General features: G+C 46.8%; 4 protein-coding genes across 4 annotated transcripts; 1 reads left to right on the forward strand and 3 right to left on the reverse strand.

Moving 5' to 3' along the window:
* On the reverse strand, positions 1–2,685 carry F4817DRAFT_333906 (uncharacterized protein). Its single transcript, XM_049302812.1, has one exon. It carries the CDS (start codon positions 2,529–2,531, stop codon positions 312–314), a length of 2,220 nt encoding a protein of 739 aa, XP_049160143.1. The 5' UTR covers positions 2,532–2,685; the 3' UTR covers positions 1–311.
* A 2,066-nt stretch (positions 2,686–4,751) lies between these two features.
* Positions 4,752–8,418, forward strand: F4817DRAFT_333909 (MFS general substrate transporter). The gene is made up of 6 exons (XM_049302813.1): positions 4,752–5,497; positions 5,656–5,951; positions 6,005–6,124; positions 6,187–6,480; positions 6,892–8,256; positions 8,313–8,418. The coding sequence occupies exons 1-5, from the start codon at positions 5,150–5,152 to the stop codon at positions 7,673–7,675; spliced, it is 1,842 nt and encodes a 613-aa protein (XP_049160144.1). The 5' UTR covers positions 4,752–5,149; the 3' UTR covers positions 7,676–8,256; positions 8,313–8,418.
* Positions 7,832–10,207, reverse strand: F4817DRAFT_64927 (carbohydrate-binding module family 35 protein). Its single transcript, XM_049307719.1, has 9 exons — positions 9,699–10,207; positions 9,552–9,640; positions 9,142–9,496; positions 8,877–9,031; positions 8,712–8,821; positions 8,569–8,656; positions 8,396–8,510; positions 8,313–8,342; positions 7,832–8,256 (listed from the first exon to the last, which is right to left on the reverse strand). Exons 1-9 carry the CDS (start codon positions 9,961–9,963, stop codon positions 7,988–7,990), a joined length of 1,476 nt encoding a protein of 491 aa, XP_049160145.1. The 5' UTR covers positions 9,964–10,207; the 3' UTR covers positions 7,832–7,987.
* Positions 10,208–10,373: 166 nt separating this feature from the next.
* F4817DRAFT_364322 (putative hexose carrier protein) lies at positions 10,374–13,097 on the reverse strand (the record flags this gene model as incomplete). The annotated part of the gene is made up of 9 exons (XM_049306737.1): positions 10,374–11,142; positions 11,213–11,312; positions 11,368–11,410; positions 11,586–11,862; positions 11,915–12,245; positions 12,297–12,367; positions 12,423–12,480; positions 12,552–12,928; positions 12,993–13,097. The coding sequence occupies 9 exons, from the start codon at positions 13,095–13,097 to the stop codon at positions 10,987–10,989; spliced, it is 1,518 nt and encodes a 505-aa protein (XP_049160146.1). The 3' UTR covers positions 10,374–10,986.
* Between the last annotated feature and the right edge of the window lie 472 nt (positions 13,098–13,569).

Raw genomic sequence — 13,569 nt, forward strand, 5'->3', positions numbered from 1 at the left:
GCTGTGTGAAACTTTCCAAAAGTATGGTCAATTCTTGACTATCGTACGATAACTTCAGCTAATACGTTTTTCAAACAGATAGTAAAATTAGATTTGGAATATGCATAGTCAGATGCTCCTCTATGTTTATAGCCACATTGCCAGTCATCTCCCCGACATTAACTCCAGTACTGCACTTCAGCCCCGTATACTAGTAATGACGGGATATAACTCCCCTATCATAGATTAAACACCAGTAAATAGCAATAAATAACATATGAAAAGAAAGTGCAAGTTAGTGAACGGCGTTTAAGCATCGTCTGAAATAATATTTAGACCAATTCTACGCGGCCATCTTCATCCTCGTCCAGGAGACCTAACCCACTATCATGCTTCCGCCTCTTAGCCCCCCTGATCGACTTCGTTAGTCCACCTGCGAGGTAAGCCCCTGACCTCAGGGGACTACCGTCGGGAGTCGTCGTATCGTCCTCTCCAGCCACCCTTTCGGCAGTAGTTTCGGCAGTAGATTTGGTCGAGGAGCGCCAGCTTCTCACCGAACAACTAGTGCTTGACCTTGACGGCGTAGCCAAGAACTCCGAGCTCATCCTGAGCACGCGCTCAAGCTCAGCCTTCATTGTGTCGACGGCGTGCATGGCACGGTTCCTCTCCTCATCTAGACACTGGTTCAACCCCATGTTCTCTATGCGTAACTCCTTAATTGTGGTGTGCGCCTCGTGTAGGCTGCTATTTACTTCGTCGATAGCGTGTCGTAGATCCGTCACTTGTGCGTCCCGTGCCGCCAGAGCCATCCCGTGGTACTTGTTAAGGGCCTTAACTTCAGCCGCCTTACGTCTTTGCAACTCAGCGAGCTGCAGACGGAAGTTCTCGGCTTGCTCACGCACCGACGCGAGCTTGGCCTCTAGTTTGGCAACGGTGGCTTTGCTATCAACTAGCTCGGCCTGTGCGCCTGCAACCTCAGCCGTGAGCCGCTTCTCGGTGACCTTGCTCCCCTCTTCCATACTCTGCACCAAGCTCTCTAGTTCCCCCACGTCGCGGCGGTACTCGTCAGCAGCGCCCTTCAGACGCTCCAGGCCTATCTCTAGATCTGCGATACGCTCGTCTTTGCTGGCGAGCTCGGTCCGGTTTCGCTCGCGCATACTATCCATCGCATCGACACGTGCATTGAGTTGCTGTCGCAATGACAACTCCAGTTCATGGTATTCGTCGATAGCATCCTCGTCCTCGCGAACTTGGCGCGCGAGGTTACGTAGTCGAACAAGTACCAAGTCTAGGACTTCAGCCCCACGCGAGGATAGGGGAAGAGTGATCTCTCCCGGTGTGAGGTACTCGAGTTCTAAACGTGCTGAGCGGAACGCCCCAGTCAGCGATGTCACGATCTCGCCCGCGTCATTGCCAGAAAACCCTAGGGAAGTGAGAGACGAGTTGAGATTTAGGAGTGCTGCCGTCCGGTCAGAGAGTGACTGTAACACGGTATCTAGATGCGCCTCTACGTCCTTTGATGACTCCGCAGGGGGGTTGGCCGTGTTGAGCTTATCCGCAATACGTGCCTTGAGGGCCTCGTGGCTCTCAAGGACCTCGGTCAACTTAGTTAATTCGAGACGTAAAGACCCTAGCTCAGCTTCTAAGGCTTCCTTTTCGGGATCTGGGAGTGTTGCTTGTACTCCGATATGAGATTGTGGCGTTACGGGTGTGCTTCTCCGCAAAGAACAAGGAGTAGTAGGAACTGTCGGGCTTGTGCAGGGTGGCGTAGGGAACGATGCTGATGCGCGAGTCTTCGACGGGGTGCTACATATCAAATCCGCCATCGTAGCATCCCCAAAGGCCTCGTCATCGTCCATGTAGCTATCTGAAAATGGATCGCGAGCGGCCAGTGTCCAGTCGTAGTTCCGTGTTTGGTCGGCATTCGACGAGGTCCTGCTACTTAGTTCATTCCTAAGTGACTGGATTTCTTGCTCTAATTCTAAGATTCGATCGGTGTCCTGGACCATTGTAGTATTTTGCAGCCTGTCGATCTCCTGGTCTTTCTCCGCTAGCTGGTCCTGAAGGCGTTGCAGCTCGACCTTTTGCTTCTGAACGCGTTGTCGCTTCTCTTGGCTGATGGTGTTCATTTCTTCGCTTAATCCATTTCGACGAATGCGTCGTTTGACGCGGTCGTCGAGGACCTGACGCAATGAGAAGAAACGTATCTCATTGCTGCCATCATTGCCAAATAACTCATCTACTCCGTCGGGATGCGACCGAGGGGTTGGTGTGGAACGACGTCTACGTTTAGGTGAAGGAACGACACCAAGAGACGCTCGCCGAACCATTGGTGTAAGTCCTGTTGTTGACGATGTATCATCGTGCTCGATATTCGGGCCAGGGTCAGAAAAACGGACCCTCTTCTTGCTCCGTCGCTTAGGGGTTCTTGCATTTACTTCTGAAGCGGTATTGGTTGCTGATAACCGCGATGCAGCCGATAATCCTGCCGCCCCGGCGCTGGCCCGAGGCGTACGCCGTAAGGCAATGGGAAGGTCTTGATCTTCCCCCATTTCGTAGTTACAATCACGATGCGATCTGTAAGAAGGGAAGAAAGAAGAGATGCAAATGTAAGCTTACATACAATATTATTTTTCTTGATGCGGTGGAATATGAGCAAGCCCAATAGGATATTTTTTCTTTCTTTTTACAGCAATAACAGCCCTGATAAATCATAAAGGTCGCGTCACAGGTGGCTGCATAAAGTAAACAGTAACCAATACCATTTACACATTTGGTTCCCGTGGAGACTCGACACTTGTCAATTGTTTAGACTTTTCCTATTATGGTCTGGCGTGACGTAGGGTCTCCAATGCCCCGCGGCTTGACATCCAATTATTCTTGTCCTACAGGCACATTTCTGGAACGCCTCTTAGGCTGCAATACAGTACATAGCTACCTAAGGCATGCAAATCTGAAAAGATTGACTCTCTAAGCAATTCTAATATTAACATATCAAAATCAAAATATCAGAGTATGATGCCGCTTAGAGTTGCTCCTGACACTGATAACGAGTGTGAGTTTTTTTTTTTTTTTTTTATACCTGGGTGGCATTAGAAAATTAAATTATCGCAGCGTATGGGAAGTTTACACTAATGAGAACTACAGATGAGATGAGCTTGGGCGCAGACTCGAGTGAGTCATCAACTAATTTATCCTGATGCGGAGCCTAGGAGCCTAAACCGCAGTCAGATGAGATGCATACATACACTGTATGAATGTTGACAATACCCGGTAAAACTTCTATCAATGGTCCCTTCCCGAAAAATGTCGGCCGGCACACTCCCGGTAGCTGAAGGTAAAGTATCATCGGCAGATCCCGTAACTGCCACGTGAATGATGTATTGTTAGTCCGGCTTGACACGGAAAAGGCCCCGGACCAGCCACTAATCGATTCAACGCGCGTTTTCTATGTAAGTTTCTCTAATGAGTTCCACTAGAGAAGAATACGTATATGCCAAGGGAAGATGTTTCGGAAACGGCTCTATCTGCATCGGGAGTTGAATGACTACCTAACCTATATCAGCTAGAGATCTCAGCGAATCGGCTGATTAATATTTATCCCGGTTAGCGACGGACTTGTTCTATACATAGTGCATAGACATTCGTCTATGTATCGATGTTACTTGGATTGGGTGTGTAAGTCATGTAAGATTTCATCAGTAAATTACGATATGAGGCAGATGGAAAATATATGTCCTCAGGTGCGAGTGTGCTACATTTACATCAACAAATCAATCCTTTCAAAAAAGTCAAAACATACCATTCCAGGAATGTACTGTGGCATGCTCGCACCTCAAAACATAAGAGATAAGAAGTTCAAATCCGAGGCTTTGCAATCTGACCCATGGCCATCAGGGTCGATCTCAAGAGCCCACTTATTATATATTTACCTCGGCAAGTTTTCTATCGGTGGAGATGCGCCCAAGTACGGATTACTCCTGTATGTTCTTTGTGTTAGGCGGGGTAAAGTCAGTAGGCACATACCTATTCGACTCAATCTTCTAGGTAGTTGCTAGTAAAACATAAATGTGTATTTTTGCAATTTCCAATGTTAGGAATTCTAATATTTGAAAGGCAAGTTGAAGTTCGTTGAAGGGTAGAAAACAACAGCAAGCTCCGAGGTCGATGAGTTCTTGTTCGGAGCCTCAAAGCATCTAGAAAAATTCCTTCCGACCTTCCTAGTAAAGCATTAGCGTTTACTAACCTGCAATGATACCCGGATGTTAGCAGGCTAGGTTCCCTAAATTAATAACTACCTACCACGGTTCTCTAATAATTTTTTCTTTTTCTATTTATGATCGAAATGATTAGGACTTCTCCGGGAAGCAGAATAATGCTGCAATTGGCTCATATATTCTGCTAGGGATATAAGTGCCAACATGTAGGAATATGAGGGAGATATTTCGACATTCAGCATCGGCTACGATTTCGGCTCTTCGTAAGAATATCGACATTCGTAAGGAATAGCCTGTGGTGTGTAAGGGCTGAAAGATGATGTGATTCTCCAAAATCAAGGGACTTTGCCCCTAACGTGCATATTAACATATGGCATATGCTGCCCAATCTGACGGGCCACTCATGCATGTACTGACAAGGTTGCCACGAAAGATAGACCTATGGGAAGCTAGGAGCGCACAAGGTGACAAAGGCAATATCTTAACTTTCCGCCTCCCATGCGCATGCAGAACATCACACAGCGGTGCGTTCTACCAAAGACTACAGGGGTAGCTAGCCAACGTTACAGCCTTATACATGAGCTTCTTTATTCCTGAGGGGTTTATTAATCAGTTCGGTGTAGTATACCTAGGCAAAATTGCGCAAATAGGCCGGTGATAGGACTTTGTACCCAGTTACTTCCTGGCTGTCCCCGACTCATCCTTTAACTGTAAATAATTCTTCTTCTTTTTTACACATATGTCTTGCCATTGACAAATTTAAAGTTCATATGTTTAAGCCTATGGGCTATCACTATAGATTGTCCTATTCCCAATTGTTAGTTTTAGGGGTCTTGACCGACTTTATTCCGGCTGGTCTCCGCAGCAAGTTGGCGTAAAGGTTACTGCAGACCGTTCCCTAGCTGCTTTTCTTCCGTGCGGCCACCCGCTTGCTACATTAGTGAGACGCCCAAATGGCGGGTCGTGAAGATGCAGAAAATGGGCTTGGCGAGGACAGGAGAGAACCCGAGCGTATAGAGAAGCGTGAGATGGAATCGCGCGAGGACTCGATTGAGGAGAAGCAAAGCCGGCATAGGCGTCTAAGCCGCTCGAGCCGCGCATCGAATGCCTCTGACGATACAGACCCATTGTCGCCGCTGGAGTTGGCAATCTCACCTGGAATTCAAGTTTTCGAAGAGGTCGTTCGTGTACGTACGGCGACTAGCGTCGGCACCTCAGCGTCGCGGCTCCCAGACTACGAAGTTGCATTTGAGGAGAACGATCCGGAAAACCCTCGGCATTGGCCTTTATGGTACCGGTCGGTATGTAATATCGATAATCGCTTTGCTCCCCTGGCTTGTCTCGGGGAAATAGTAGTCTCTCATCAAGCTGATGAAGGAGTCACTACTCTAAAACCATTCCTAACCCCTTATTCCAAAGTCACTTGCTGAAAGAAGTAATTGTTAACTCGTTATTATAGTTTGTTATCTTCGCTATTAGTTTTTCGTCGTGGGTAATCGTGCTTTATAGCACCAGTTACACGGCGTCGACCCCTGGTTTAGTAGAAGAGTTTAATTCTTCTACCACTATTGTGACTCTCGGCGTTACCACATATATGTTCGGTCTTGCAACAGGTAGTCTGCTCGTAGCACCTGCAAGTGAGCTCTATGGACGTAGGCCCGTGTATATCGTTTGCTTGATCTGCTTCGCGGCCATGGTAATTCCAACCTGTCTAGCAACCTCGCTAGCCGAGATTCTCGTGGTCCGATTCTTCGCGTAAGTAGCCAATCCTTGGACTTCCCTTAGGAAAGTACTGACCTAGGCGCTAGGGCGATGTTCGGGAGCGCGATGATAGCTAACAGTCCAGGAACTGTTGTGGACATCTCGACGGAAGAAACTCGCGCCCTATTCATGTCGTTATATTCAACCGCCCCATTAAATGGCCCGGTGTACGAACCCTTATCTTATTACTCTCCCAGGTGGGGGATTATAAAGCTAACTTTTGACGTAGGCTGGGCCCTGTGATCGGCGGCTACGTTTTCCAATATCTAGGATGGAGATGGGATAACTGGCTTGTTCTTATACTTGCCGGGGTCGGCATTTTCTTCATGCTCTTCACCAAGGAGACATATGCTCCTATAATTCTCCAAAATAGAGCTGCAAAAATGCGCAAGGAAACTGACGACGAAAGATGGTGGTGTCGGTACGACCAGAAGCTGTCTAAAGCGGCACTTGTAAAGGTTTGTCTGTTAAGGCCCTTCGAGTTCTTTATTAAAGAACCCATCCTATGGTTTTTCAACGTCTGGTATGTATATTTTACATATCTAAGATCGCGCGTATCAAGGAGTTTAGGTGTTTGTTACCTCGAACTTGTTACCTTGAACTCCAGCCCTATTTATGGCTCCTATTTATGGCTCCTATATTTATGGCTCCTATTTATGCTGTGTAACTGAAATTCCCATATAAAGCTAGGTATTTTTGGCTGGCCACGTGATCTCGTGACACTGGCCTTAAACGCAAGCGCGAGCTAATTTCTATGGGGATCTCGGTACGTACCGAAACTTAGGTCTACAACTTTTCTTTTACACCTACAACAACCTCAAGTAGAATCCTTTCTCCCAAGATGCATGGAGGACTCCGCATATTCCCGTTTATAAGAAAGGCCTAATGGGTCTACGGGTGAGGTTAGCTCTGTCTTACTAACGTTTCCAATTAGGATCTCCTTAATATACGGGATTCTCTACCTCTGCTTCGTCGCCTATCCCATCGTATTCTCCCAACACCGTGGCTGGGGTCCAGGCACTTCTGGTCTTGCATTTATTGGAATTGGTATCGGTTGTACATTCGCCATTGTCGCCGAACCCCTATGGCGCAAAATTATCAACTCTCATCCCAAGGATCCCGCTACTGGGCGCGCACCTCCTGAAGCGACTGCGCGTGTTATGATTATTGGTGCGATACTTGTTCCCATCGGCCAGCTCGTCTTCAGCTGGACATGCCTACCTACGACTATTCATTGGGCTATCCCTATCGCCTTTGGTATTCCTTTTGGTGCAGGCAACACGCTAAGCTTTATCTATGGCTCTAACTACCTAGCTGGCGCGTATGGTATCTATGCTGCGTCTGCATTAGCGGGTAATGCCGTAACTCGTAGTATATTTGGTGGTACCCTGCCTCTTGCTGGACCCGCCATGTATGCAAAACTTACTCCGCAGTGGGCTGGTACGCTCTTAGGTCTATTAGAAGCGGCCATGATTCCTATCCCCATCATCTTTTATCGATACGGCGAAAAGATCCGCTCCAAGAGCACCATTATCCGACAGATGCGTGAGGACCAGGAGAAAAACGAACGCCGGGTCGCAAGGGCAAAGAAATATAGAGAGAGACTTGAAGCTGAGGATAATAATGACGCGCCAGCTCTAATGAAAGAGGTTGGTGAAAATCCGGAAGACCTAGAGAAAGGTGTTATCAGGCCAGCCGCCACGGTTACATCGGCCTAGTTGGTGTACGAACCTCCTGTGCGGCAACGTATAATCCCACGATTATATATCTGGAACGCGTAATATGAGTTATATGGCGACTACGGAGACGAGTTAAGAATAGCATGCGTTGAGAACATTTTACGGAATTGGGATGGAGATATAGAGTAGACAGCCTCCAGGTGCCCTAAAAGGCTGTAATTCTTTACTATAACTGTAGGTATATATAATACTTAGGCATGTCTACGAGCGATAGTTAGATCTAACACTAATTATTAGTTTTAATATAATAACGAATAGACTTGCCCAGCGTCTAGCCTATCCAGCATATCTTCAAGGCCAGGATTCTAACTCTGGGGGATAGACGACGATCTTATCAAGATCGGCACCCTTGTATTGAAACCCGTTGTATAGACCACCCACTGTGATAGTGTTATTCGATCCCTCCTCTAGAGTTAGTTGGAGCGGCGTCGACAGGATGATTCCCTTGTGGGTATCCCTCTGGTACAGTGTCTCGACGTTCTCCGTTTTCCCGTTCACGACAACGCTGGAAATGCGGCGGAGCTGCCATTTGCCACCAATTCGATCTGGCGAGCCGCCGGCTGTTAAGAATTTTGTTAGTAGTTGCATGGCTGTGATGATAGAGTCGTAAACTTACGTTGATCTCCGAAGCCCATGTCGTCAGTGTCTTTGTCTCTGTTAGAATATGACCGTAACTTGATGTTGGCATGAGGTACTCACTCTGGTAGTGGAACGAAACCCATTGGGGCTTTCCTGTTCCCTCTATGCCCTGGAAGGTGACTGTGCTGTCATTACCCTCGATCCCGGTCAAGATAACCCCATCAGTGGCGAAATTCTAAAATACACGCGAGCATTAATCAAACTGCAATAACTCCTTGGTGTCATGAACTTACGGCTTCTTGCTTGAAAGCGTTTCCACTTGTTGTTGCATCTTTGGCAGAATATGTGATCCCATTCACTGGCTGCCAGTTTCCGGTTTTCCTAAGAGCATACGTCAGGATTCATCTGCGCAGGAGTAAGACCGACCAGCACATACACATCTAGATCGTAAACATCGTGCCATTCCAACTGAAGGGTTTTCTTGTCATCGTCGATGTTTACGGGTAGCCATATATAGCGAGATTCCCAAATCGAGTTAGAATCCCACTACAATCCGTTAGTTCTACTTTCTCGGAATACTCATCATAGACAAGAGACTCACCTGGTCGCCCAAGTATAAATACGTCGTCTTCTCGGTTCCTGCTATTCTTAACGTAAAGCCGGACTGGGAATTGAAAGCACGCGTGTTAAGCGGTGCGACAATCCAGGGCTGGGACCAGGGGCCACTCAAGCTGTCCGCTCGAAAGGCAACGACATCTAAAGGCGTGATTAGCAAACCCCGGTCTTATAAATAGGTCTCTAATACCAATCTCGCAATATGTGGGGGGTATGACACGATATTAGGATAGGCTGAGCGATTTACTCACTGTTGGGTCTGTATCCCGTTTTATGACTCAATAAGGCGTAATAAGAATGCTCGGTCTGTAGGATAGAAGGAGCTTCGAGATCGAACTTATCAAAGCGGTGAACCACCTCTTCAAGCGTCGTGATGTCCTTATTGTATGAAGCCAGATACACGTCTCGGCCCTCTAAACTATCACCGTTCGAGTATAGCGCATAGGTTTTGCCGTCTTTGTAGTCGGTAAACATCCCGAAGTCCTGCGACCAATTACCCAAAGGAGCTTGGGCACTGACGAAACTGTAAGGCCCACCGATTGTATCTGAGACTGCGAGCCCTTGTAGTAGACGTCCGTACGTAGCATTGTCGGCGTGCCACCACATCTAACAGATTATATTAGTACTGACGAGTATGTCTAATGAGTTAGGGGTAACCTACATGATACTGGCTTGTCGACTCGCTGTACACAACCTTGGGCCGCTGGATAATGTTCTTAGGTGAGATAAAGGGGTGCCAGGAGATAGGTTCTATTGTTTTAATTAGATTATGTTTTTAGCCATTTTCCTGCGATGAAATGTGACTTACCTAAAGCCAGACCATGAGAAGTCCAAGTAGCCAAATCTTCAGAGCTGTAAACCGACACACCGCCACCCTCTTCCTGTCCCTCGACCTTGTACTCGCCGAACAGCCAGAATGTGCCGTTCTCCAAGACGACGTTGCCCGCGTGGGCATTGACCAGATTATTTTCCGTATCCCGCCATCTTGCTCCAGGCACAATATACTTTGCCTGTGCTGCAACTGCACTGAGGAGCAGTAACCTACTGGAGAGGCGCATATCTAGACCGAACATCTTTCACCGTGGACTGCAACTCCGAGTGTATGTGCAACACCAGTCTGATAATCTCTATGCCCGCCATCTCAACCACCCAAGGCTTATAAGTAGTTTATAAGTCTTCTGCCAAGAGCGACCTTCGTGTTAATTAACCCCGCAACACCGATTGCAGTTTCTCCGCATCGCTATATTAACCCCCGTTATAATCATCTTCGACTAGGGTAATGAGGAGAACGACTTGTTTGGGGTAGTATAATCCGTCGTCCCCATGTGAATATAAGCCTCTAATAAAGAAAAACCAATATTTCTCCAAATTTCAAGGCTTGGCAGAGCACTTGGTATATGCTCTAGGCCTATGAGGCTAAGCATACCAGTTCAATCGCTTTTCCTCTTCTTTTTCCGAATACATACCCAATTCTTGGTCTATCCGGGGATTTCCCATATTATTTGATTATAGGGGCTAATAGTTAAAACGTCTTTTTCTTATATTGCGTATAGATTTCATACTTCCAATTCCCGGGTGGCTTGGACGATGTTAAAATAGCCTGAAATAGCTTGGAGTACTCTTAACCATTTCAAAATTAGCATACTGAATACTACGATACATATAGTATAACTGATTGGCAAAAGAGTAGCTAGCAATATCGGGGTAGATACACTCATTTAGGCTAACGAGCGGTATTGACTACCGTTAGGCGTTTGAGCGCTTACTATGAAGTAAAACGTATCTAGAACATTTGAAGGGTAGTAAAAAATATATTATAAGTCGGAGCTGGGAGCTCTAGACCTCTAGAATGAGACTATAGAGCCGTCGTACCACTATATGAGCGTATGAGCATATGTGTGATAGTGATGTAGTGATCGATGATTACCTACCTAGGTAGGTACCTATGTATAGAAAAGTGCGTGGGTGAGCTTCGCACGAACCACTATATCTCGATACAACGGCAGCTTGACATATAGTTAATTGCTCACTTGCTCACTTGATTACTTATTCGAAAAGCAAATTAATCTGTCTTAGCTCCACTGCTGAATTAATCACTAATTCAGACTCGACAGCTCCATCGTGTCAGCGTCGAGCTTAGCTTGTCCAGTCCGAATCATCTCCACGCCAGGGACGGAAGAATGTTTTTCGCCCTCAAACAGGGCGTCTATTTCTTCTAGTGTCTTGCCCTTCGTTTCGACCCAGAATACCGCCTTAACACAGTGAAGGTAGATGTCAGCGACGTAAATTCCCCAAATGCTTTAGAAGTAATTAACTACTCACGATAAGTATAGCGATAACAATATCCCAAGAACCGTTAATCATGTACATCTTCCATCCGATATTGTTCAGGCCGATGGGCATGATGAATACGAACACGCATCTAAGAATATCATCAGTATTTATGTACACCTTCCGGTTGAGAGCCAGAAGCTTACGCAAGAGTGTTTAAAGAGAGCGTCGAGGCAGCCAGACCATTGGCTCTAATAGAGTACTATCGTGTATTATTAGCAAATTTAATGTGACCTCTTCCTCTTCAAATTCCGTCTAATATAAAGAGGAAGATACGAGAAGATGTATTGACGAACTACAGATGTGTTAGCGCTCATCTTAGAAACTATAACGGACGAGTGGTGTTAAGATCACATTTACATACCCGAAAAGACCTCTGGGGGATAGAGGTAAAGCAAAGGTGTCCAAGCTATGGAGTAAAATCCCTGGAACAGGAACATCACCGCAACGTTTCCATATATGAGGCTTTGAGAAGCGCTTGCGGGGTGATCGGCATACATCTTGGAAAGCCCTCCGATTATAAAGAGGCATATAACGAGGAGCGCTTCCGAAACGAGGGCCGTGGGCTTTCGGCCCCACTGAGACACCATGTGTGTGCCGACCAAGGCGCACAGAAGGCACCAGACATTTAATACGACATTCTGTTCGATGTAAGCAAATTTGTACAATTAGTAGAGCTAAGGGGAGTCCTACAGCCTTCAACTGGTCTGTTGAATCGGTAATTCCGGCGGTCTGAAGCTCAGCACCCAAATAGTACGAGGCGATAATATTGCCAGCGACACATGAAAAGGGGCCTGCGGACATTCCGATGAGGAATCGCTTCCTTGTGGCAGGGGTCTTGATAATCTCCTTTGGACTCATTGACCGGCCTTCTTTCTTCTCCCACTCGATGGCGTCAAGAATCTCCTTATACACTGCGACAGCGACGGGATCTAGCAGATCACCATTGGTGTTTGTTTGCGCCACGGAAATCCGCGCGTCCTCAAAATATCCTTGATGGCAAAGCCACCTCGGTGATTCGGGACTGTTCGATTGGTTAGGGTAGACCGAGGCTTTGGTAGAGGGTGAAGCTTACACGAAGGGTAGTATGATAATGCAAAAAAGCGAAAAAATACCCTGTATCAACGATGGTAGCCGCCACGCCCACTTAACATTTTATTAGCCGGACAGTTCAATCCATGACTTAGACCAATACTCTTACTGTTGATTGCCACTGCCCAGTCCCTAATGTAACTCCAGACGCTATTAATGCCCCTACGCTGTTAAACAAAACAAGTTAAATTCCGAGCCGAACTATTATTGTTATAACATCTATCAATTGGGATCTTACTAATAGAAATCGTTCATCATTCCGAGTCCCCAGGCACGTAAGCGGCTGGGAAAGGTCTCAGATAGGAATACGCCGGAAGACACTCCCGAAACAGAACTTCCAAAGCCCAGAATAATTCGACCGACGACGAACATGGCGATATTCTGGGCTGCCGCCTGAATGGCTGTGCCGATCAAAGTAATGACGGACGCCCAAAACATGGCTGGACGCCGGCCGAGTCTATCGGTCATGATACCGGAGATGAGCGTGCCGAGAATGCCGCCGATGAATACAGAAGCCGTATTTAGACCCGTTGTCGCCGGAGTTAGTTGGAAGTAATCCGTATACGAGGGCAAAATATTCAACCCGTTCAACATGGAGCCGTCATATCCGCCGGTCTACTCGTGAGGGAATATCCGCAATGATTAGTAAATCAACCTCGACGCTGGAGGTTGTACTTACGGTTGACTGTGTTATTGAACAGAACATTAGCAAGAAAGAAAGGCATGCCGATGACTCCGGCACGAATGCCCCCAGCCATGTCCCAGTTTGTGTTTGCTTGAACATCGTGATGTCAACCCGGCCTCTCCCTACCGATAAAGCCGCTCGAGGTAGAAGATATGGCTACTAAATTGAGTATGTGCTAGGAAAAGACAGATAAAGACCACAGTAAGATGTTATATAAACATTCTATGCGATCTATCCGCTTATGGTTACAATTCTTTCGCGGGTAAGCACAGTATGCCAAGTACATTCACCGTTTATGAGCAATAAGGAGAGAGGCGATGCGACAAATCCATGGTTAAGAATAATAAAATTAGTTGACCAATCTAGTATTACCATAAGCCACTTTATTCTATTCAGTAAGGGTCATAGACCGCATAAAGGCCAGCGGGTTTAGCTTATCCAACCTATGCGCAGTCATGGATGTGGCACAGTCATAGACGTTGATTTCTATATCCGCATAGCCATACCAGCTGGGTTTGGGTCATACGGATACACGCGATTGTGACTGAGGGGACGATGCAACAACAGATCC

Source organism: Daldinia loculata, assembly GCF_022478755.1.
Source record: "Daldinia loculata strain CBS 113971 unplaced genomic scaffold F4817scaffold_17, whole genome shotgun sequence".
Classification (NCBI taxonomy): Eukaryota; Fungi; Ascomycota; class Sordariomycetes; order Xylariales; family Hypoxylaceae; genus Daldinia; species Daldinia loculata.

Excerpts from the sequence above, each read along its gene's own strand:
- F4817DRAFT_333906 (XM_049302812.1), bottom strand. The coding sequence starts at position 2,531 with ATGGGGGAAGATCAAGACCTTCCCATTGCCTTACGGCGTACGCCTCGG.
- F4817DRAFT_64927 (XM_049307719.1), bottom strand. The coding sequence starts at position 9,963 with ATGTTCGGTCTAGATATGCGCCTCTCCAGTAGGTTACTGCTCCTCAGT. Across the intron at positions 8,822-8,876 it reads ATTTATACTTGGGCGACCAG|TGGGATTCTAACTCGATTTG; the intron begins GTGAGTCTCTTG and ends AACGGATTGTAG. Across the intron at positions 8,657-8,711 it reads GATGTTTACGATCTAGATGT|GAAAACCGGAAACTGGCAGC; the intron begins GTATGTGCTGGT and ends GTATGCTCTTAG.
- F4817DRAFT_333909 (XM_049302813.1), top strand. The coding sequence starts at position 5,150 with ATGGCGGGTCGTGAAGATGCAGAAAATGGGCTTGGCGAGGACAGGAGA. Across the intron at positions 5,498-5,655 it reads GGCCTTTATGGTACCGGTCG|TTTGTTATCTTCGCTATTAG; the intron begins GTATGTAATATC and ends TCGTTATTATAG. Across the intron at positions 5,952-6,004 it reads CTCGTGGTCCGATTCTTCGC|GGCGATGTTCGGGAGCGCGA; the intron begins GTAAGTAGCCAA and ends CCTAGGCGCTAG.